Source organism: Diadema antillarum, unplaced genomic scaffold, assembly GCF_040938485.1.
Source record: "Diadema antillarum isolate AM-2024a unplaced genomic scaffold, OU_Dant_1.0 seq00000292_RagTag, whole genome shotgun sequence".
NCBI classification, from domain to species: Eukaryota; Metazoa; Echinodermata; class Echinoidea; order Diadematoida; family Diadematidae; genus Diadema; species Diadema antillarum.
This window is the reverse complement of record NW_027271318.1, coordinates 660,321-685,150: the sequence shown is the minus strand read 5'-3', so window position 1 is coordinate 685,150 and position 24,830 is coordinate 660,321. Positions and strand designations below refer to the sequence as shown.

General features: G+C 39.9%; 1 protein-coding gene across 1 annotated transcript in view; it reads right to left on the bottom strand.

The window, feature by feature from the left end:
• Positions 1-24,830, bottom strand: part of LOC139730129 (probable E3 ubiquitin-protein ligase HECTD4) — a 96,128-nt gene that overhangs the window by 64,817 nt on the left and 6,481 nt on the right. Inside the window, exons 4-19 of the mRNA XM_071641032.1 lie at positions 22,695-22,833; positions 22,295-22,456; positions 21,409-21,595; positions 20,156-20,314; positions 19,144-19,257; positions 18,141-18,290; positions 17,614-17,855; positions 17,002-17,069; positions 15,896-15,979; positions 14,682-14,855; positions 12,903-13,020; positions 12,311-12,520; positions 10,888-11,106; positions 10,174-10,283; positions 9,584-9,776; positions 9,009-9,128 (exon numbers count right to left, since the gene is read on the bottom strand). Of these exons, the coding sequence (XP_071497133.1) occupies positions 9,009-9,128; positions 9,584-9,776; positions 10,174-10,283; positions 10,888-11,106; positions 12,311-12,520; positions 12,903-13,020; positions 14,682-14,855; positions 15,896-15,979; positions 17,002-17,069; positions 17,614-17,855; positions 18,141-18,290; positions 19,144-19,257; positions 20,156-20,314; positions 21,409-21,595; positions 22,295-22,456; positions 22,695-22,833 (2,449 nt within the window). The remainder of the gene's footprint in view (positions 1-9,008; positions 9,129-9,583; positions 9,777-10,173; positions 10,284-10,887; positions 11,107-12,310; positions 12,521-12,902; positions 13,021-14,681; positions 14,856-15,895; positions 15,980-17,001; positions 17,070-17,613; positions 17,856-18,140; positions 18,291-19,143; positions 19,258-20,155; positions 20,315-21,408; positions 21,596-22,294; positions 22,457-22,694; positions 22,834-24,830) is intronic.

Sequence of the window (24,830 nt, the reverse complement as noted above, 5' to 3'; positions counted from 1 at the left end):
ATGTGAAAGTTTTCACATTTCCAGCGGAAAGAGGATGAAGGGGGTTGCTAGTATAGAAAAAAACAGTGCTAAAGTTGAGTCATACCCTCTTTTAGATCTTCAATTCACCTGGTACAAAATATTCTTTAAGCATGCTGCATCATTCAAGCAGAATATGAAATAAATGCAATGTGATATAATGCTATCACTTAAAATAAAGCACTAATACTTCATGCGAACCATATCACTGATGTATTTCTTGTGGAGTGCTTCTATTTTGTTACCATCTAAACCCATGATATTAATTCAAAATTTACACATCCTTAATGTTGAACATTCAATCTAGAATGGCCTGATACTTTAAACAGGGTTGCCACACTCTGCAGATAAAATGATAAAAAAAGGAAAAATAAACAACAACAAGAACCCAAAACTAATTCATGGTAATACAAGAAAGCAACAAACAAAAACAAATTATGATCGGAAAAGGTACACGTATAATGCATGCAAAATCAAACTGAGAAAAAAAGTAACACTTCATCACTTCAAAATTGTATGTTCTGTTAACTATAATAAACCGGTAAGTACATGTAAAACCTACTACTTTCCATCAGTGTTTATATTCAGTGCTCAATGCTCTACACAAAAGTCTCAAGCAGATTTGCTCTTTGTATCTACGTTAATTCATTCATTCCAGGTTAAAGGGATCTGCTATAGTTTTGTTTGAGATGTGGTATCTAGATTTTAACTTTTTGTGAGACAGATACCACTTTTGAAATATTAAAGAGCATACAATTCTAAGAGGAATTCAAAGATTCTTTGCTGAAAATCTGTTTTGAAATTGGTGATATAATGCAACCACAAAGTAAAACAAAGTGGTCCTAATAAAAGGTGGATCCCACCTTGTATTACAACCTCTTTGTTTTTGGATATCTCAGTCATGACTGATATCCTCAAATTATACAGTGCGTATCAAAAAAGGGTAATCCAACTTTAGAGGGCTACTGTTTCATAATAATTATCATAAATGTCAACTATGTAGAGAACAATGTTGATTGTGAAGAAAGGGGAACTCTTCCTCTTTCCATTGATACCTAATTCTTATATGGTCCATAATCTTCAACATGGCCACCTGTTGGATAACCTGGTCACTCAATAAAAAAAAAAAAGGCCAACCCACACAATCTATATTTCTCTGCAGTTGGATTACCTTCTCTTCATATGCACTGTATAACACTGAAAATCATGAGTTTAACTAGATCTTTTCATTCATGAAATGCCACTTATCTCTCATGAACACTGATTCGAACAGACTAACGTCCTTTCTTTTTTTTAATGAGAAAAAAATTACTATCCTTTTCAATACAAGGGAAAGGTTGAATCGATGTACACATAATTTTGGTAGTCATTTGGCAAGTACACTTGTAACTGAGGGAGTTGGCACAAATTGTGATGAATAGCTCATGACATGGGAGGAAAGAGTGACATACTGTATACCTGTAGATCATTCGCTATGTCAGAGATTGAAATCTATATGACAGTCGATCTGCCCTGCAGTTTACAAAATGCCAGCCAAATGCTTCCAACTAGGATCAGCTGTAATGCCGACTTTGGCCAATTAATTTTGTCCTTTACAGCCTGGTGGCAGCCAAGTGCTACACCCAAAGTCTTAGCATAGGTGGTTTGGCTGTACCAGCAAGATTCCATGTTGGAGAGAGGGGAAGAGGAACAGGAACTAGTAGAGGTGACATGATGAAATCAGAGAGTCAGACACGCATAAACGTACAAACTTTAATACACAAGACACATGCATACAAATCCATACACACACTGCGCAGGCACGCCCCCCCCCCCCCCCCCCCCGAAAAAAAAAAAGTGGTTGGCATAATGTAGCATCTTGTGTCCACTTCCTCCTAAATGCTGGTGGTATCTTGACAGTCACATTACAGTTGAAAACTCATTAAATGGGGCGTTGTATTCCAGTTTCTCACAGTATGATGGGCTGGCTGAGCTGCCTACGCCTCAAGGAGTCAGACTGAGTGGTTACGCGATAGCCTCCAGATGGCTTCACTGTGGCTTCCTGGTTAATATCACACATCATAACACTACAAGACAAAGGTGCATAGATACTCTCGAGTTGATTTTGAAAAGCATTGTTTCTTCATTATTTACGTGTACAGTGCAAGAAGCCTGTCACTATGGATCTTGAAATGACAACATCAACGTATTACGTTGATACCACAGACTTCCCAATCAATGAAACTTTACATGTACAGCATGTAGACAGCATCAGCAATGTTGAAAGGATCTTCATAGCGACCGCATTCTTCGCCATGGCGATCGTTGGGATAGTAGGCAACATTTTTGTCATCCTTGCCGTCATGTTCTCCCGCAAGCTGCAGACCTCAATGAACGTGCTGGTGGTCAGTCTCAGTGTGGCCGACCTGCTGGCCTGTCTCACGTACCCATTCCAGGGATTGCAGATTGTCTTCTTAGCAACGTGGTCCTGCTTCCCTGTGACTATTATAGATTCAAGCTCCCTGGGATGTAGTCTTGTCACAGTCACATTCATCGCAGTCAATCGTTACATTCTCATCACGAAGCCCAGAAAGTTCTACCAATGGTCCTTCACACCGTATAAGATGGCAGTGATGGTTGTGGCTTCCTGGTTAATTGCCCCCATACTAATGATCATCTCTTCCCAGCGAGTTTGTGGTGTCTACATCATCAAGCATAGTGTTCCCGAACTCAGCTGGTTGGTCCCAATCCTCCTCATCACTTCCTTGGTTACCATCCTCATCTGTTACATTCTCCTCTTCCTCCACATCAAGCATCATGTGGCACACTCCATGGTGTCCACGCCCGGCTCCAGACGTCTCGATATTGACATCACCAAAAACCTTTTCATCGTCATCTGCGGCTTCTACGCCTGCGTCCTACCCTTCACCGGCATCCTTGTCATCGCCAAAGCCAGCTCATCTGCCTACAATTCCATTGTCACTCTTTTCCTCGTCATCCTCCACTTGAACAGTGTCATCAACCCCATCATCTATGCTGCAAGGCATCCCATCTTTAGACCGGTCTTTGGATGCATGATCACTGGTCGGTACTCACAAATCTCAGAGCCATCCCGGATTCTGAAGTCTCTCGTGAAGGACGACGGTAAGGTGAAAACCCAGAAGCAAGAAAGCCACAGCCACAGTACCAAGACAGACAGTGTCTGATGGAGGCAAAGCACTCCACAAGACCTTATATACCCAAGTTGTGTAAGTTTGCTGACTTCAGACATTCTTAACTTTCGAGGCACTCTCAGTTTTTACAACTTACACAACACTCTGCAGATATTAAATATTCTTTACTTCTTCAAAAGTATGAATGCAGAGTAAGACATTAGACTTGAATTTTGAGCAGTGAGAAATGTATCACAATGGTTGTAAATTTTGCATTGAACAAAGCATCCTTTCCCCTCATGTTTCTATATATGCCAGTGCCCTTAACTTTGCTAGTCCAATAGGGAACATACATGTTTATTGACTAGGACAAGTAGGCATGAGAATTGGCAGTACCCTAAATCTGAGTAGATAAGTAATTACTAAGTAATTTTTCATATGGTTGCAATAGATGTATACATACAATAATAACAATAATGATAATAATAAGAATAATTGATAATCATATAGCGCTATATCCACAGAAGTACTCAAATTGCTTAAAAGAAAAGAAAATAGATGATACAAATAGGGAACGACTCATAACAAATAAATAATATAGAACAAAGCAAACTACTATCGCTAGGTAAAATTTAGGAGAAGTGATTTCAGTTACACTCTGATTATATCAATATAATTATGCGTTTCATGAATATCCAATGATAATCTATTCCAATATAATGCCATCTTATTCCCCCCACTTGGTATGAACTTTTAGTACAGCAATTTTGGGAACAATATATTGCATCTCATAAGCAACTCCTGACACTAAAAATGCCATATTTCCTATATATTCTTTAGTGTAATTTGCTCTAAAGCATAGTCGAATGAAAAGTCTTACGTACTGACAGTCATTATGCATATAATACTGTGAAACGAGAAATGTTCGCGTGCATTTTAATTTCGCGAATTTCGCGAGCGTGAAGATTCGCGAAATTAAAATGCACGCGAAAGTTCTTTTGTACACTATATGCACTGAATGCCAGTGGCAGTTCGCGAAAATTTCATGCCGCAAAAAAGGCCGTCGGCTCCAACTCGCGAAAAAATTAATGCCGCGAATATATCATGTTTTACAGTATACAATATTCTATCTTGAAATTCTGGTCAACATAAACCAGAATAAGAACAGCACATTCACTTGAGCATGAAATGTTATACTCAGCTGTTCAGTATGGGGGCTTTAATGTCGAACCTGCTTAAAGTTCAGGAAATCTCACTTATATATGTAATTCTGCAAATGAGAATATCACTATCTTCACTAAAGATTTTATTTCTAAACAAGAAATACCTGTGTGTTTTGATATTTGTGATGAGCATGGAAAATATAGCAAAATATGTCATGTGTACACCATGTGCTATCAGGACAAACACCTCTAGATAGGCTGCTCTTTTGATCTTTCACACTGCTGATTAATTCGTGAAATGGGAAGTGTATCATAAATGGTGACAAATGGTATGAAATTCATCAGTATACAATTTTTTTAAAATCTAAATAATAGAGATCATTTCCCAATAGGCTGCAGTAAAATGCAATTCAATGTATATTTGTGTACCTATTCCCCAATAAAAATCACTCAATCAGGCAAGGCTGACAGGAAATACAGTACCTCTGATACACTTTTGAAAGTACGCCTTCCCGTTTCAAGGGCAGGGCAACATTTGTACCTGTAGTCATAAGTTTTTGAAACTACAATGTCAAATACTTCCCCTCCCTCTCTCTCTCTCTCTTTCTTTCTTCCTTCCTGTCCTGTCTGTTTTACTTTTCCTGGGAAGTAAGAGGGGTGAATTCAAAAGTTATCTCTACATTCAAATGCACTAATTATCTTCAGATGTCCAAAAGGTAACCCTTTTTTTCTTTTACTCTTTTCCTGTGTCTGTACAAGGACTGCAAAATTTTTGCCTGCAAGCTTCCTGCAATTAGCTCTTCCTGGCCAACACAAGGTTTGGATACCTGGTTTAATTTCCTGAAAAGTCTACTCAATTATCCTATCTTTGCTTTTTCTTTGCTCTTTTTTTTTTTTTTTTTTTTTTTTTTTGGGGGGGGGGGGGGGGGTTGTCTTCCATTCAACCACTCTGAGTGCATATCAAAAAGGCAGCAACCTTCCCTAATAGCCTATTCCCTCTCCACCCCAATTATTCCTGCAAACACCAACCTACTACAGTCTGACCTCTCCTATCCGGACATGTCGGGACCAGCGCTCATCCGGATAAGAGATTTGGCCGGATATGGGAGACTCAATATTTAAAACACACAGCTGCCGAAAGCCGATTGCCTGTACCGTGCCCTGATTTAATGAAAAGTTTTCTGTCCACGTTCTTGCAGTGACTTGGGGGTAGTGAATGTCTGAATGCTTGTTATTTAGATGAAAATAAGATGAGAAGGTATTTTAATCATGTTGGGAATAATACCATGTAATTCATGTGAGTTTGTGTAGGAATTTTGCTCTGAGTTTCAAATCTTCCTTTTCCCCAAAAAATAAGATTAAACAAAAAAAATCATATCGAGATCACATCACGATAACAGAGAGATCCAGACAGAGGAAGGCCGGATAGGAGAGGTCGGACTGTACTACCAATGTCACCCAATGTAACCATCAGATATATTTAAACCGGATTTTCCACTCACTTGCTCATTCCCTTGAGAACGGCGAGAACATGCTTGCCGAAATGTCGGGATTGGGTAGGCCCTTTTCAGGGCCACTCACATACTCCAGAAAGAATACGTGGTGCACCGTGAAGCCTTCTACCACCCAACCATCAGATATGTTTGATTTGACAATAGCATAGTGTCATATTTAAGAGCAGAGTGCCATCAGGCTCAGTACTGAGAAATAAGAGTACTACTTTCATTGTTTTGCTTTTATAGATACTGTGGGCCTCCATCAATTGCCATCATATACAAGTCTTGTGAATCTATCACAGATTTAATGTAACCAGTGTGTGTATGGTTTTAATTTGTACTTTCAGCTGTAGTTACAAGTCTGTTCTCTTACATTGTTATTGTTTTCTGAGCAACATAATAAATACTATGCCTGGCTTTTGTAGCATGTTTGTCGTGGATGCTACTTCAGACAGCAAAGAAAAAAAAGATACAGAACATTTTAGAATGGTATGACTGAAAATGTACATACTACATTGTAAGGACAGAGCATTGTAAATCAAAATAATGATTTGTGAAAAAGTTATTCTTGGTGCATTCCGGTATACTCTGTGAGTGCATACCTCTGCCCTAAACATAAAACTGTTTCTTGCAGAGTAAAATATTAGATTTTTCTTCAGGCATGATTCAAATTTGTATCAGACCACTCACACACTGCAATTCATATGCATACACACTTTCATTACCCCTTGAATACAATACAATCATATCAGCTCTTTCTTTTTCTCTTTGCATTCACCTTCATAATTCCTTTTCGATAACTGGCTAATCCTTTTCTTTGAATGTGTGTATACATGTCTAATGCCATGATCCTCCCAACTAATACGGGGCCAAGCTGATGGTTGTATCAAAACTAAAACAAATCTGCCGGGCACTGTTTACCTCAGCTCTAAAATCAATCCTAAAATCAATCCTAAGTTCAATTCAACTTATCCTAGGGACAAATTTGGGATCGACCAGTCCTCAGAAGTTAAGAACTCTTTCACCATTATAGGTATGTGGGAACAATATCTTGCATCCACCTTGTCATGTTCTGTTATACATCTTGAATGTATAGATGTATCCTTCCCAACAAGATTTAATCTGAATCTGTCCCAACTGTGGGTTCATTGATTGGCTCGATATACAGTTCCCATGTTAGTGAAACAAGGCCCTGGTGCATCACAGCACCATGAAGCACTGAATGAGCAGGAGTCCAACCTCTGACCTCAGACAATAGCAGAGACCTTCCACACACTTATGTAAGCTTGTATCATCACACACTAATGAAATGTTTACACTGAGTGACAAACTGCATCAATGTGGGAGTTGCTGAGCAGCGCAGAAACTTCCTATTACGTACAGACAGGATGGAACCTAAGGAAGCTACGCAGCAAATCAGCCACAGGTTATCAGCATGACTCCACAGATGCATCCACTTCATTTTGTTTTGAACCAAGTTGTGTTTTCACAAATGGCCGAGACTGGTTGAGATAATGACACATACACCCACTAACAAACATTACTACAGTCAAACCTGTCTATAGCGGCCACCCAAGGGAGATGAAAAAAGTGGTCCTTGTAGAGAGGTGGCCGCTATAGACAGAGTAGTTAACATGGCTTTTCTCTTGAGGGGAATTGTGTTTAGTGCTTGCATACGGCAGGTGGTCACTATAGACGGTGGTCGCTATAGACAGGTTTGACTGTGCAAGTGTATTACCCTCTTTTCATGTGGCTCCATAATCAAATTTGTGTGAAGAGACCTAGGAATGACTGGTCAATGGAGTCTAAAACTAGCATTTCAAGATGGTATATACAAGTAATTAAAGGACAAGTTCACCTTCATATACATGTGGATTGAGTGAAGGCAACAATATTAGTAGAATACATCAATGAAAGCTGGGGGAAAATCCGACAATTCGTTCAAAAGTTATGAATTTTTAAAATATCTGTACAATCACTGTTGGAGGAGAAGACTACTACAGTGTATGATGTCACATGCGTACAACGATGTAAGAAAATAAAAAGAGAATTTCAAAAAACATTCGACTTTTTGAATAAAGTGCACATTTCTTCGACTTGTTACTGACTTATGTTAGGGGTAATATTATTCCCCCTGACTTCTAATAGAGAGAAGTCGAGTGTTATTTTATTATGTGAGAAAAGTGAGAATATCATGAATTTTCTTTATACTTTCTTTATATAGTTGTACTCATATGACATCACAAACTATAGTAGTCTTCTCATCCAGCCGTGACTGAGCAGAAACTTATGAACAGATTGTCTGATTTTCCTCAAACTCTCATTGATGTGTTCTACTAATATTGCTGCATTCACTCAACCTACGTCTATGAAGGTAAACTTGTCCTTTAAAGGACATCTACGAGGAAGAAAAGCAGGACAGCATTCACACATACTCGCTTGTGTTTTCCTTCATTTTCATACCTTCTTTTCTTTATCTCTGTTTCTTCCTTCCTTCCTTTATTCATACCTATTGATTTACTTTACATTCATTCATTCACTCCATTAAATCACAGACGATCACTTGTTAAAATCATTCTGCACAAGCAGCATTCACAATATGAAAATATTTACTCTAGCCAATTTCTGACTGTTCTGCCATCATTCAGTCTGTCAACAAATCATTTCAGTCTGCGGACAGATCTCTGACGTCCAAAATAAAACGATACAATCAAGATAAATTGAACATTACCGGATTTTGTATATCTATAGCCCCAAGATACCAGACTTTGAGCTTTGCGAATACACGATATGTATGATACAATGATCATAAGAATGGCAATCGTATAATATTTTGATCATTACAATGAAAGGGATGGGAGAAGGAAACAAAATACAGTGTCTAGAAAAAAAAAGGAAAAAGAATGGTTGTACAATTTGTAAGTCACTGACCTCTAAAAGTATCTGGATGTCTCATTGGCCCATTCACATTGTACAAACAAGTGAAGCCGCCGTGCCGCCATCTTACCAGGCAAACTCTATGGGGACTTGCACACATTTTCAAGCAAGATCGCCAAGATCATGTGATGTTGTTAGCTCCACACACAAATGTATGTGTGATGTGCATGGTAAGATGGCGGGGCAGTGGCTTCAAAGCGATTGGCCAATGAGATATCCAAATACCTCCCAAAGAGATCATTGGTGTAAGTTCAAAGCTTTACCTTGACAAGGTCCTTGGGCCAGCCTGATCCCAGCACACTCCTGCTCCCATAGCCATACATGTTACCCCCATACTCAGCCACTTTCCTGGAGTTTGTGTTTGCGCCTGCATAGATCACAACCTGAAATGATAACACAAATACACAAGTATATTAGAAGAAAAGAAAAGAAAAGAAAAATATCAGAATCTCATTTCCAAAATTATTAAACTCCCTTAAACACCAACAAAGTTTGATTTCACACCACTGAGCAGGAAAGCAAAGGTGCATTGGGCCACAATAAAGCAGACTAATCTGCTCAATAACTTTTTGAAAAAGCTACACGTTTTGCTTTGACAAATTATGCGCTGCAGCATGAAAAGTGCATAGTATACATAAGAATGTAACGACAAGCAAATGAATGCTGTTACAGACAGTGGTTAGTATTCCTGCAGCAAAGATATGTCAATTCAGCACATATCACTGTAAGTGACAATGTTAAATCTGCAGGAATGGAATATTACAAACCAATTTCTGAAAGATCCAGCACACATGGTCTACTTTATGCCCGGACAGTGGTACAGAAATGCGGGACGTACCTTGTCATAGTCATACTGCGAGGCACAGCGGGGTTCAAACCTCAGGTAGAGGCATCGGGCACCGGGGATGTGCACTGTCTCCCTGAACTTATAGTTGTCTCTGACAGGGTGGATGGTCTCCACCGTCTTGCCCGCCGCCCAGGGGGCCGGGATGCGCAGCCTGGTCAGGTAGTTTTGGGGAGCTTTCTCGGACCTGCGACACAATCAGCAGATATCAGTAGCATTCTAATTCATTGAATTGAAGATGAAAAGTGGTTTTCATGATTTCCATGCGCTTGCTATATAATATCATCGACATACCTAAAGTTATAAGACATTTAAAACGTTGATCAAAGAATTAATTTAATGACTTATTCAGAAGAGATGTTTGCAAAATTTAAACATGATTTTCTCTACAGTTTCCAACAACTCTGTTCAGGTACTGGAAGGAAGGTGTAATATTTTACTCTTTGAAAAACAGTTTCTGTTCAGGTACAGGAATGGAACTTAAAGAAAGATTACAAAATGGCTCCTTTTGCATGGCTGACAGAGAACATAGCTGGCCTGGGATTGTCCCTCTGGATAAAAATGAAACATAAAAAGACTCTTACTTGTCCTTGATGTGACTGGCCAAGAGATCACTGACCACGTCGTGGGGCTGGGAGCTTGTCTTGTCCGTTTTCTTGTCCTGGGAGGAGGCATTGCCAAGCATCATTGCAACCTGCACATGGTGAGAATGGCACAAGAAACCAATCAACTGTAAATTTTTATGTGAAACACACACACACACTTACATAGAGATATGTAGTACAGATAGATAGTATAAATACAACGAATAGATAGATGGATAGATAGATAGATAGATAGATAGATAGATAGATAGATAGATAGATAGATAGATAGATAGATAGATAGATAGATCCTTCAATATTTCATGATCATAACTATTGTATCATAATTTGTTTTTAATTGGCCACTAAGAAAGCAATGGATGTTTGTAAGGAAGCCATCATGGGACCCACAGCTTTAAGTCCCCTCAAAAGGACTTGGCAAGGAGGACAAAGCGTTTTGCCTGGGGGCACAACTGCTGCAGCCAAAGGAGTTGAACCAGTGACCTTTTGATTGATAGTCAGTGATCTTTACCACTGAGCCACTATAACTCCTCTAGGAAAGTTTTGCCATGACTTCTGTGAAATGAGGAAACTGATCACGACATGGCTGCAAGGACACACATCCAGGTATACATGTACATCAACATACACGTATACATCTATGTTAATAATATATGAATGAATACACACATTTCTTATTTCTTTTTTTCTAACCTGGCTGATGAGCACCACCAGACGGACCACCTGTGGTACCAAGGTCTCAGCCAGGGTGAGGCTGCGGAGGCTGGGATGGCGTAAGGTGGTAATGAGCATTGGTAGCAGGTAGCCCAGGATGGACCCTTTCACCACCCGGTCCAGGCCCTGCAGGGTCTGCTGGTGAGCCCGGTCCGAGTTCAGGAGGTCGCAGCACTTGCTCCGTAGCGTCTCCAAGATCTAGTCAAATGCAAGCAAGAACATTAATGAATAGTTTAGTAGGATGTAGAGATGAAGATGAAATCACAGTATAAAGGGTTGCCTGACAGGTAAATTTTTTTCTTGAGCTGTTCTCTCGAGCTGATGTATGAACATTGCATGGAAAGAATGATATAAAAATATATTAGACAAAGCCACCTTTGGTGGTGCACAAATTAGACAGTCATGAGCACTGTAATTACAAATGCTCAATCTTTAAAAACATATTAAAGCAAAAGAAAAGACAAGGGAAACAAAATAAGGCATGGTCACACATATAATTCTACTATATCCCTTGACTGCTACTCATGAAGACATGGTGATACAAATGTACAAAGCCTACTGTGACTTTAAAGGTGCATGGTCCCGGTGTTTTTAACAAATGCGTACCCGGGCGCACGGCGCAAGTTTCCTATAGAGACCTACGCTATCGACTCATTTTTAGCGCTTACGCTTTGGCCCACTTCTCCGAGCCCAAAGAAGTCTGATTCACTGTAGCCAGTAGTCCGCTCACAGTTCGGCTTATGACTCGGCTGAGGGGGATGACCGCTTTAGTAAACTTCTTTTATGATGTCATAATAACAAGCACATATGCATGCACCTTGGCATTATTACAGACTGCGCGATGTGCAGAGAAGACAACGAAGGCAAAGTTACTTAGCAACACCTACGCACTTTACTCTTGATGACAGCTCAACTTCGGTAATCTTCGTATCAATGCTAACGGTGATCGGCAGTATCATCAACAGCGCCCTCTACACTACCGGGACTATGCCCCTTTAAGAAATCACATGTAGAATGGTTGCACTCAAAGATGTTAATAGCACCATGAAACTATCCCTTTTACAATCATTTAGGTGTGCTTTAGATCTGGAAATTAATCATAAAAGCCACTGCATGCAGGATAATTATTTACATTTCCCCCATCCCTAATTTCATACTCATTGCTTCCCTCCCAAATGCCAACTCTGTAGCCAGAAGAAATTGCCACATCCCCACTTTCTTACAGCCATTAAAGATTTTGGTGGCCAGCTTGAGCACCCATGTCTTCAATCATTCCCTGCAGGCCACATTACAATAGCAATTCTACCCCACTTCTCATCTTCACCTTCCTCCCCCTCCCCCCTCCTCTCCCCTACCTGACACCTTCACTCTCTATTACATGACGAGATTGCTGCACCCTCACCTCCTCACATCCATTGAAGATCTTGGTGGCCAGCTTGAGCACCATGTCCTCCACCGCTCCCTGCAGGCCGGGGTGGGGCAACACGGGGTCGCTGCCGGCCCCCTCCTTGGAGCTCGCCGACCCCTCTTCTTGCTTCTCGCCCTCCATGATGATGCTCTGGAGGATGTGGATCTCAAGTGCCATGATGAACTGCTGGCAGGGACTGGCCATCTTGGGGAATTGAAAAAAAAAATAACAAAGTGTTAGAGTCATCTACACTACCTATGCACATCAACAAACACTATATAGAGCCAAAAACAGTGTGGTGTTCCTCACTAAAATAGAAAAACTTGACATGCTGAGCGGTCTCTAACAAATTTCACAAATGATTTCTTTTTTTCCATTTTGCAAACACAGTTTGTATGTCCTCATTAAGAAAAAAAAAAGAAATATGATTAAAAGAAAACACATAAATTGGCAGCATTGCTCTACAGGATGGAGAACTATATTACCCTAAGTATACATAGAGTAGCCTTTCCCTCTTCTTTTCCCGTCTCCATTGTCTTTGGTTCAAAATTGACTGCATGTACCCCCACAGGCATACAATACTTACAGGAACACTGGCTGATGCAGTGTCCAAGGGCTGGTCAGCAGTCAGGCACTGGGTTAGAAGCTGGCGGGACTCCCTCACGGAGATGTTCATGATCAGCTGTACGAGACCATCTTCAAACCTGGAAAATAGTGGGGGGAGGGGGTGGGGGGCCATGTCAGAGGAAGGTGAGAGGTGATGTCAGTACTCTTAGTGGTAACATTCAAAGACAATTAATTTTAGGCATCACAGTCATAAGCTTGACATTTGTGTCGTGATTCTTGTCATGAAGATTGTGACAGCTGTAGACATGTGATGGCAATCATCTTGAAAGTGTCATCATCTTAGACATCCATTGGTTTTTTTTCGTATAATGTCTATACAGTGACCGACAGTAGAACCTATTCACTATTGTTATACATAAAAAACCATAAGCATCACAAATATCATCATTATTACTACCATCGGTGATATAGTTATAAGGTTTTTATCAACACTGTAATCATTAAAGGACAAGTTCACCTTCATAAACATAAGGATTGAGAGAATGCAGCAATATTAGTAGAACACATCAGTGAAAGTTTGAGGAAAATTGGACAGTCGATGCAAAAGTTATGCATTTTTTTAATTTTTGTGTTGGAACTGCTGGACGAGGAGACTACTAGAGCTTGTCATGTCATATGCGTACAACAGTATAAAGAAAATGTAAAGAAGATTTAACATATTTTCATTTTTTTCACATAACAAAAGAGCATTTGACTTGCCTCTTTCTAAAGGCAGGGGGAATAATATTACCCATAACATATGTCAGTAACGAGTCAAGGGAATGAGTACTTTTTTCAATAGATTAAATTTTGTGAAATTCTCTTTGTATTTTCTTTATATTGTTGTACGCATGTGACATTGTACACTGCAGTAGTCTTCTCATCCAGCGGTTACTGCACAAAAACTTCAAAAAATCATAACTTTTGAACGGGTTGTCCGATTTTCCTCAAACTTTCAATGATGTGTTCTACTAATATTGCTACATTTTCTCAATCCTTATGTTTATAAAGGTGAACTTGTCCTTTAATAATTATCATCATCACAGTCATCACCATTGCATCCATGAAAATCATTATTCTGCCATCTCCATCATTTTTGCCATCATCATTCCAGCAATCAACATCATCATCCTTACAACCATCACTCCAACAATGTAATCTTTATTACTCCCATCAACCACTGTCAAAATCATCATTACCATCCTTCTCATTATCATCATCATGTGTCATCACCATCACCACAAATTAATTTCCCCATCAGAACCATTATCACTGCTGTCATTTTGATCATATAAGCATCATCACCACCATCACAACCATCACCCCCACCACCTTTATCATCACCATCATCATCACTATCACCACCATCATCACAAACCACCACCACCACGACCATCATCATCATCATCACCATCACTATTATCATCAACATCACCACCACCTTTATCATCACCACCACCATCACAAACCACCACCACCACGACCATCATCATCATCATCATCACCATCACTATTATCATCAACATCACCACCACCATCACCACCACCATCATCCTCATCCTCATTATCATCATCAGTATCACCACCACCACCATCATCATCACCATCATCATCATCATCATCATCACCATCATCAACACCATCACCACCATCACCACCATCATTATCCCCAGGACCACCATCAGCAGGAGCATCTGTGTTACTTGCATCCATTGCTATGGAAGGAGGGAGAGGAAGAAGAGGAGGAGGAGAAACCTACATCGTTGCCAGCTTGTCCGGGCTGCTCCTGGTCTGCCGCAGCTGGAGGGAGAGCTCCACCAGGATCATGTCCCTCAGCCGGCCCAGGGCGGGGCGGCTCTTCCCCTCCCCCAGCAGCTGCCGCAGGAGTCCGTTGACCTGTTCCGTGCCACTGAAGAGCGTGGACAGACCAGTCCTGGATGAGGCAATAGCGGAGGATTTGGGTAAAATAGGGCATGATATTCCAATGTCCACATAGGGTAAGGAAGGAAAGAGGAAGAAACAGCAAATTTACATTTGTCAACGCCAACAAAGGGACATGAATTTCTACTGCATTTGAACATAATCACATTCAGTTCTTAGAAATGTATATATGTCACCATAAGATACCATAGGTCTCTAGATATGTACACTGTATATGAAAAAAAAAATCATACAAAAATATCAACATAAGACACTTGACTTGCACATTTGACCATTTCACCCTTTTACGAACTGAGGGGCTGTAGCATAGGTGATAAATGGCATTTAAAAGAGAAGGATTTGCCCATCAACACTTAACCATAATTTGTTGATTATTGCTCAGTATAAGTACGACATGCACAATCTTGTACTGCCCTGGAATGAAATGCTTCATAAGTCCATAGAATAAATAACAGCACCACTAAACTGTTAATTGACAGCAACCATAATAGCATAAGGCAGATACGGTCACTGTTCATTGTCTATGGGAGGGAAGCAAACACGGCCTCCACTGGTTAACATGACCACCAGTAAGTTTACATGTGCATGTGCCAAGATTGTAGTACCTAAAGTAATTTCACTTTATACACACAATAATTGATATAACAATGGAGACAGACATTTAAAAAAAAGATATAAAAAAGAAATGGGTGGAAAACATTGATGGAAAAGGAGCAGCATTAAAAGAAAGGCTTTGAGAGAGAACAAGAGAGAGAAAAAAAAAGAGCAAGAGTAAAAGAGAAAAAGAGAAATGAAAAACATCCAAGGAGACACACACACACACACACACAACAACAACACAAAAGCACAAAAACAAACAAAAGATGTCATTTGGGATGACACAATGACAGCAGTTACTGCCATACACATTTCTTGATTGACCACAAGCACACCTCCAAGCATTTGGGCTTTTTTTTTCAAAGGGGGGGGGGGGGGGGGGTGGGGGGAGAAGAAGAAGAAAAAAAGGGAAGGATGCATCAGCTGGGTCACTACCTGATGACACTGCACGCTTCGGTTGTCAAGGTATCTGTTGTCATCGTCTCATCTTCTGTTGTCAGGAGGCCCCAGACAAGTTTCCTGCCAAGAAAGAGGAAATTTCTTCCGATTACATCCTGCCAGATGATTTAATGCAGCATAAAGTTTATAAAATCATAACCATACCAGGGCTGCACACTAACCCATTTTTTCTACTGGTCTGACCTGTTTGTCGGACCAGTAGGTACCCAGTTTTTTCACTTTTTACCGGTCCATTCCTGAAAAAGTTACTGTTCTGACAGTGATTTTTACTGGTCAGGGACCATTGGACCAGTGCCAGTGTGCAGCACTGACTATACACAACCCTGTCGCTGGACAGAAGTTGCGACAGGGCTGTACAAATGGGGTCTGAAATGCCAGCCTACTCAGTACAATGACACTGATTTTGAATTCATCACATCATGTTTGTTACCTCAGACCCATTATGTCATACCTTAATCAATTAATCTACCGATTGCTGCAATTAATATTGACATACACAATTTATAATCTACTGAACACAAAGATTTAATGCTTTGTTTGCACACTGCAGATCACATTTCTCTGCGCAGTAATTGCTTATCATGCAATTGGAAGGGTCATCGCAAAAGGCTGCCATGCACGCTGTGGTACAAGGTTTGTGCAACACTTTCAACACACACGCCATACTCATTACGGAGCACTGGCCATTCATGTAAAAGCCGTAATTTTGAATTGGTGCAGCAAAGGGTCAGGCTTTGCAGTCAGAAATTGAAATTTTGCTCCAACGCAAAGTGCACACTATGGATTGATACTTCTAGTCCAAACATTATATTCCATGTGAGTATAACTATAAAATTTGTGGTAGAATGTAGACAATTCAACAGTTTTGTAGCTGTGTGTTGAAAGTCTTCCTATAAAAGTGTATGGGGAGCACAGCGTCTGGTTGGGCTAAGAATGATGCTGTAAGTTCTTAGCTTTAAATGCATAGAGACTGAACATCAATCAGTGGGTGACTGCCTTAAGAAGGTGCATACAGAACATAGGCTTGGAAAGGGAAATGAATATTCATTTATCACATATTGCAAGTGAAAGTAAGTATCTACCTTGTTCTGTCTAGAATGCTCTTCTCAGCAGGTGAGTCAGGACTGAAAGAGTGTGACTTGAAGACAACCTTTGCAAAAACAAGAAATTGACAGACAATGATATTAATTAAACAGTATCGTCAGTGAAATTTTTAAAAAAATAGTGTTAGGGCCAACAAAATAAACAGAAATTAAGGAACAGAACTACCTGAAAATATCTTTGCTTGATATATAGAAGCATAAGTTCTAGAGTAAAAGGCAAACATTTATTCCTTTGAAAATGTATGTTTCATCAACACACACTGTTGATATCCGCATGAAAAGAAACAAAGCACACCAAATACTACAAAGGTTCACATCAATGAGAGGGCTCACAATATCATGCTGGAAATACAGTCACTGAGAAAAGTAGATGTCGACACTCTCTTCTTCCATTCAGTGTTACTGGAACGCACAGCTTGTTCATGAAAGCTCCATACCTCTTGTTCCCACTAACCCCCCCCCCCCTCAATCATCAACAAAGAACAAAAAACAAACAACACAAACAAACAAACAAAAACACATACAAACAAACAAAAAGCACATACAAACAAACAAACACAAAACAAACAAATAAGGAGAAGGTTCAATCACCTGTAGGACAACCAGCATACACTGGACGATGGACCGATTCTTCTCTGCTACCGCCCTCTCTAGGATGGCGCACAGACGGGCGAGATGGGGGAGGGGCGGCGAGGTGGGTGCAGGGCCTGGGCCAGCCAGCAGACGACCCAGGCTGCCGGATGGGGGTGGGTCACTGTGCACCTTGTGGCAGCTGGCACTCCCCACGTGGTGGAGCAGCAGGCGTATGACCTCTGACACTTCCAGCATGTTGTCTACTCGACCAGGATGGACAAAACAATATGAAGCAAAACAATCAGAACAAATTTCATCAAACAGCAGTCCTATCTTGAAAACACAATAATTTCAGACATGGACATTTACCACCACTGTCTTGTTAAAATATTTTAATAACAACAATAATAATCATCATCATCACCATCATCGTCATCATCATCACCATCATCTATATTACGCTAAATCCACTCTATAGAGTGCTCAAAGCGCATACGTATTGTTGAATAAAGAACTTGAACTTGAACTTGAACTTTACCACATACCGTGGGGAAGTGAGTCACCCAGAGGGGAGTGGGCCACACCCAGCTGGCTGCAGACATGGTGGGTGGCTCTCAGGCCGGGATTCTGCCACCGGTCCACCCAGTCACCCGAGCAGGTCCAGATGGAGTTGTTCTTCATGTCATAGCAGATACCTGGGGGAGGAAGGAGATGGGGAGACGGAGACAGAGACAGACAGACAGACAGATAGACATAAAGAGAGAATGAGAGTAAGAAAGAGAGAGAGAGAGAGGGAGGAGAGGATGACAGAAAAAAGAGAGAGAGGGGACAGAGGAGACGGGTCATGAGAATGATTTTGAAAGCACTTTGAATTTTAAAAAGACATTGCTTTGTTGCAAACTCTACATACATGTACACAACACATTGCACACATCGGGTCACATGTACAGAATGCATCCAGCACACACAAACACAAACAACAACACACATACACAGACACATACACACACACACACACACACACACACACTCACACATACATGCATCCACTCACATATTGAATGCAACATTAACTACACGTAATAGTGTTGGGACATCATGAACACTTGGCAAATAGAAAGTGATGTCTCTCATCCACATGTCAGCGATACCACAATCTTGTTTGTCAAAATGACCTTTGGGACACCTTTTACAATAATTGAATAGCTACATGTAGGTCTGATTCATCTGCCACATACAATGCAGTTTTTCCAATGCTTAACATGTTATCTGGCATAACTTTTGACCAGTGCAAATATGTTGTTGCCATACATATTTGTGTATGTGTGGTCAAATTTATTTAAAAAAAAAACAAACAAACACACAAACAATCAAACTGAAAAAGGTGAATCTCCATACTGACAATAAATATAATTCAATCCAGGGGGGCATTTCATGAAGGAACTTGTCGGATATAATTGACTTGTCAGATATTTTATCCGACAAGTTCCTTCATGAAATGCCCCCCTATCCCACACAATTCATATTACCCCGACAGGACGGACTCACCAAGTCCCTGGACATTGGCTCCTCTTGCTATTGCACACGCCGGGGCATCGAGCAGGTCAAGTCTGTTGGTCAGCAGACCGTTTGAAAGACTGAAACACAGACTAGTGGCCAGAGCTGTCCATACAAACAAAGAAAAGAAGAGCAAAGCATACCAACATTTGAGATAAATACCAGCAAAGCTTCTTCTTCTTCTTTTTTTTTTTTTAAGTCTAGCAAAATTCTATTCCATTTATGCAAGGAAAAACAGTCCCTGACTGCTAGTCACATATGATTGAATATCAAATAATCCAAAATACTAAAAGCTAAACAAGCAAAACCAGCAGTGTAAAGATGTGAGTGTTTACTATGCATTGGCAAACCACTGCATGACATGCATTAAAGGACAAGTTTACACAAATATATGTGTGGATTGAGTGAATTCAGCAATATTAGTAGAACACATCAGTGAAGTTTGAGAAAAATTAGACAATCTGTTAAAACGTTATCAATTTTTAGGTTTCAGTGCCGCCATCGCTTTATGAGAAGACTACAAGTGCAGGAGGAAATATAGACAATATTAAGAGAATTTCACAAAATTTGTTGTGAAAAGTACATATTTTCTTGACTTATTATTGACACATGATATGGGTAACATTGTTCCCCATGCTTTCTGAAAGAGGTAAGTGATGTCATTTTCGTTTAGCTAGAAATATGAACATATGTTCAGTTTTTATTTTCTTTATACCATTGTCCTGCAGTGACGACACAAACTGATGTAGTCTTCTCAGCCACCGATGGCGGAACTGAAATTTTGAGAATTCATAGCTTTTGAACAAATTGTCAAATTTTCCTCAAACTTTCACCAAAGTGTTCCATTTATAGTACTGCATTCACTCAATCCACACATACATTTGGGTGAATTTGTCCTTTAAAGCTCCAAATACTGGCTAATCCCCCCCAAAAAAAAACCCACCCCAAACAAACGAACACGTAAATAAACATTAAAAAAATTTCTTGTCAAAGCCAAACTCACTTCTGAGACCACTCAGACCTGCTGTGGTACTGAAGAGGGAGCGATTGGCAGTGCTGGCACTGCCTCCAGGGGGCGCCGTCACCACTACGACACTGCTGCCACAACAGTAGATGGGAGACCTTCGCAGCAGTTTCAGGGTGAGGCCAGAACTAGTGGTGGCTACAAAGAAGAGTGTCCACCATTCACAAAATAACTTCACTCTATCACTGACACAACAATCTGGCATTAATATTTAAAATATATTTGCGACTATTTTCTGGTTGCTGCTGTTGTTTTTTTTTTCAATTTGCACATAGCTTAGAAATTCAAATCATCATGTCAGCAGCATGGAGAGAGCAATGCTTGTGTGTGTGTTCTCTGTTTACCACGGCATTTCCAACACTGAATTAATTTTTCTTGCTTGGAAAATGAACAGATTGAGCATCTGTCAGCTATCCAACAGAGAGCCCAGCAAACTGTGCTTGAAAACAACAACAAAATATCACACAAGGCACTGACGTGAGTATAAATGGGAACCTTATATCTTGTAATGATATTTGTAATGTTTGATTCAAAATCAAATAACCATTTCACTGGTTTGTAGACAAAAAAAAAAATAAAATCATGTTTTTGGTCAATCATTAAATAAGTATGACCTCTTATTCCCTAAAAGTCATCATTGATAGATTATCACAAGCTACAATAATTTGATGCAAACCATTATCTTATTCTTAATAATTCTTACAGTAAAAGGGACAATTCATAGAATATTTGTGTAGAATTCAACAGGAGACGTGTCAGGTTATGACATCATCACCTCTACCAATATTAGTTTTGACAAAGTGACAATTTTTGCACGAGGAATTTTTTTGCACTCGCTCAAAAAATATCAATTTGACATTTCTCTAATTTCACAGAATCAAATGGATATTACATTATTACATATTACCAGCAGACACAATTGTGCACTTTTATTTTTGAGCTGGTTTCATGTCACTAGAAATACACTAAAATTTCAACTTTTATAGTATGTGGTTGTGACTGATATCACTGATTCTGAAAATATGATAATTCTTACAACATTTCTTTCCTTTTAAATTTTAGGCTTGATTTAAGTTTACCTTTTGCCATGCTGTTCATCTGATATTACTCTATGCAGTGAGGAAATCTTGAATATGATGTGGAATTATACTTTCAGCATACATTGAAAAAAAAAAAGTACCACAGCTTGATCGGGAATCCCTAAAAGATGAATTCTCTCATAAAACACTTACACACTTCCTCCCTTCCACTGGCATTATTGTTGACAGCCGTGAGCTGGGCCAGACTTGCAGCGTTGCCAGGGCGATAGCTGCGCAGCCGCACCAGGAGAGGGTCGCTGACGCCTCGCAGGGCGTCGTCGTTGCGCTGGAGGACGAGAGACTGTCGCAGCGGTTCGGCCACCACCTCATCATTGCATTGCTGTCAAGGAAAGTGGCATGGTGCTGAATGAATCATCCACTCAATCTCTTTGGCACTGGATATGTCTGCTATGTCATTATCATAGTTCTGTCTGGATACTGGCATGATTTGAAGATTACTGAGACCTACTTTTGCTACTATTTGCCACAAATACTCACAAATCGTGCACTATGTTATACCATAAACTACACAATTAACACTCTCTCTTTCTCTCAGAGTACAAGTTTCCTCGGCAAACACATCAGATCATGCAATGACGCACCCTACCATGACAAGGGAAAATTTTGAATCTGTGGAATAAGCAAATCACTGGCAAAGTTTCTTGTGGAGAAAATACATTACAGAGATAAACTCTTTTTTGATGAATGTAGAAAATGGGTTCAAACTGCCAACATTTGTACACTCTAGTACTTTGAAATACTTAAAACACGGATTGATTTTCCTTGTAACGCACTACAATTTGCTATGCATTCTTTATACCACTGCTACACAAACTGTCTTTTGTTTAGCAGTTCTCTTCCATAGAAGTGTACAGGATACCATTTGAAATATTAATCATCAGCTGAAATTGCTAACAAAATTAAAAGAATTAAGAATAAAATTATTCCCGGTGCAACGTACCAAAGCTTATTTCCCTTGACTGAGATATAAAACATATCCAACAGCTGTAACTATTGCTCCTTTGGTCGGACGGCTTACCTTGATGTCAAAGATGTCCACAGTCAGGGGTTGGCCTTTGCCACTCTTGTCCGGCCCTGGGGGGCACCAGACCCGGTAGAAGTAGGTGCCATCACTGCACAGGGATACGGTGACCTGGGCCCCAGCAACAAGGGCCTCTGGCATCTTCACACTTCCCTCAACCTGGGGTGGGGGTGGGTGGGAAGAAAATGGACGAGAAACATTCTGTATAAGAAGTTTGTCTTTTCAGGGGCATGACAAAGTAGAATGATTTCGCAAAGGGAGCTTACTATACATGAAATGTAAATATTTATAATTTTTACCGACTAAAATCAAGCTTTTCTACGTTTAGAATTACATTTCATTTCATCAGTACTTGAGGCTGCAGTGCAGCCACTTGGGGCAGGTCTATTTTAGTCACCTTGAGCGTGTTCCTATTAATGATGGTGGCAAGCACGTCTGTCTTGGCATCTGCCTCCAGAGGGCGGTGTACCAGGAAGTTGTTGTTGCAGGTGACCCATCCTACCGGTACATCGGGATTGCGGGCATACACAAAGCCCCTGGAACACAGACACAAAGTAGATATTTATGTGCATACAATATTTCTAAACAACAACAATGAAATACTTAATGGCATAATACTGTATATGCCAACATGCAACATACAGTATGGGTATAAGCAAAGCATGTATAAGGACTTGACGGAGAGGTTGAATTTCCATTTGATAACTACTGTGATGGAATGAATATTACCTTTTATCCCTTTCCAAGGAGTAAAATTTGCAATATTCCACCTTGGTGCAGATACCTATATTGCACTTCATTTAATATTTTTGTAAGTTGTCAATTTTGCAAACATCAGTTGACTTGTGAAATTCATGAAAAGCATGTGTCATATACCATTTTAGTCAGCAAATTAAGAAAAAAACTAGAAATGTCGCTACGGCGACTGGTGTATGCCTCCGCAATAATGCATGGTTCTCCTAATAGGTCTATAGTACAATGCCTTGACAATGTGTGATGACAGTTTCACACAATTGGCAAAATATTAAAATGACAGGTTTGCCAGGTGCTGAATGTTCACTTTCCTAGAACTAGGTTCAATTGGATGAATGATTAAAACGTCAGAGTGCAGGTATTTGGGGGAACTGATGATTTTTACTTAACTTTTGACCCTTTTATAAGTTTATGCATTGAGTAATTTTCAAGGTATTGAGAAAAAGTATAATTTCAGTATCAAATGGTAAAATAGTATCATCTAAAACCTGGTCTTTGACCTTTGACCTCACAGTTCCAAAGAGAATCACTGTTAGGTAGAACATGCATAAATATTTAAGTTTCATGATAATACCTTGAGTTGCTTTTGAGATACAGTTTTGTATGGAGGAAGAAGTGCAATGCAGCACTTTCACTTGACCTTTGACCTTTTGACCTTTGACCTTTTGGCAAGAAACTTCCCACAGAATATATATTGGGTTATACATGCATACATCAAGTTTTAAAAAAATCCTTCAGGCATTGCATAAATATAAGGAAAGTACCCGGTAGTGATATTTTGAGGAGTTGACCTTGACCTTTGACCCCCCGACCTTTGACCCATGACCCCCAACTTCCCTAGATAATCACTGCCATTCGGTACATGCATATATACTAAGTTCCATGAAGATACCTTGAACCATTTGCGAGATATGGAGAAAAACATGAAATTTCAACCTTTTTTCACAAAATAACCTGTGACCTTTGACCTTTGACCCCATGACCCTAAAATCTAAACAAAGTATCATCCCCCCAGGTTATACCCTCATACCAAATTTGATGTAAAACCACCACACGGTTCTTGAGATATAGACAAAAACAAAACGGGACGTACATGTACGGACGGACGGACGGACGACCCGAAAACATAATGCCTCCAGCCACTTTGTTGGCGGAGGCATAAAAACCCTGAGAACATAAGCTGTCAATAAAAAAAAATGTGAAGATATGTTGGTACATTTATTCATTCACTTCCATTTATTCATGTTTTTCATTTATTCATTTTCAAACAACTAGAACTCACCAGATATCACATGATTGCTAGTTACTGACAGAAAATTCCTGACAGTGGCATAAGAAATAACTGAACATTCCAAATCCACACAATTTGTATTACATTAGTACAAGACAAAGGTTACAGCCCTCTCTTTGACAAGGCCCAGGGCCCATTGCACTTCGGTGACAGGTGAAACACACTTGGCTGAGATAAGGTAACTATTCACCATATGTGACTTCCTGTTTGCACGTCCTGCAGTAGCTAGTAATGTGCAAAAATACAGCACATGGTAGGGTGCACTTCATATACAAATGTACTGTGACATACATTGTATCATGTACTTTGCAAAGATATATGAATGTACACCTCTCTCTCTCTCTCTCTATCTACATTTATCTATTTATCTATCTTATCTATCTACATTATCTATCTACACTATCTATCTACACTATCTATCTATCTATACTATCTCTCTATCTATCTATACTATCTACATGTATCTATACTATCTATCTATCTGTCTAT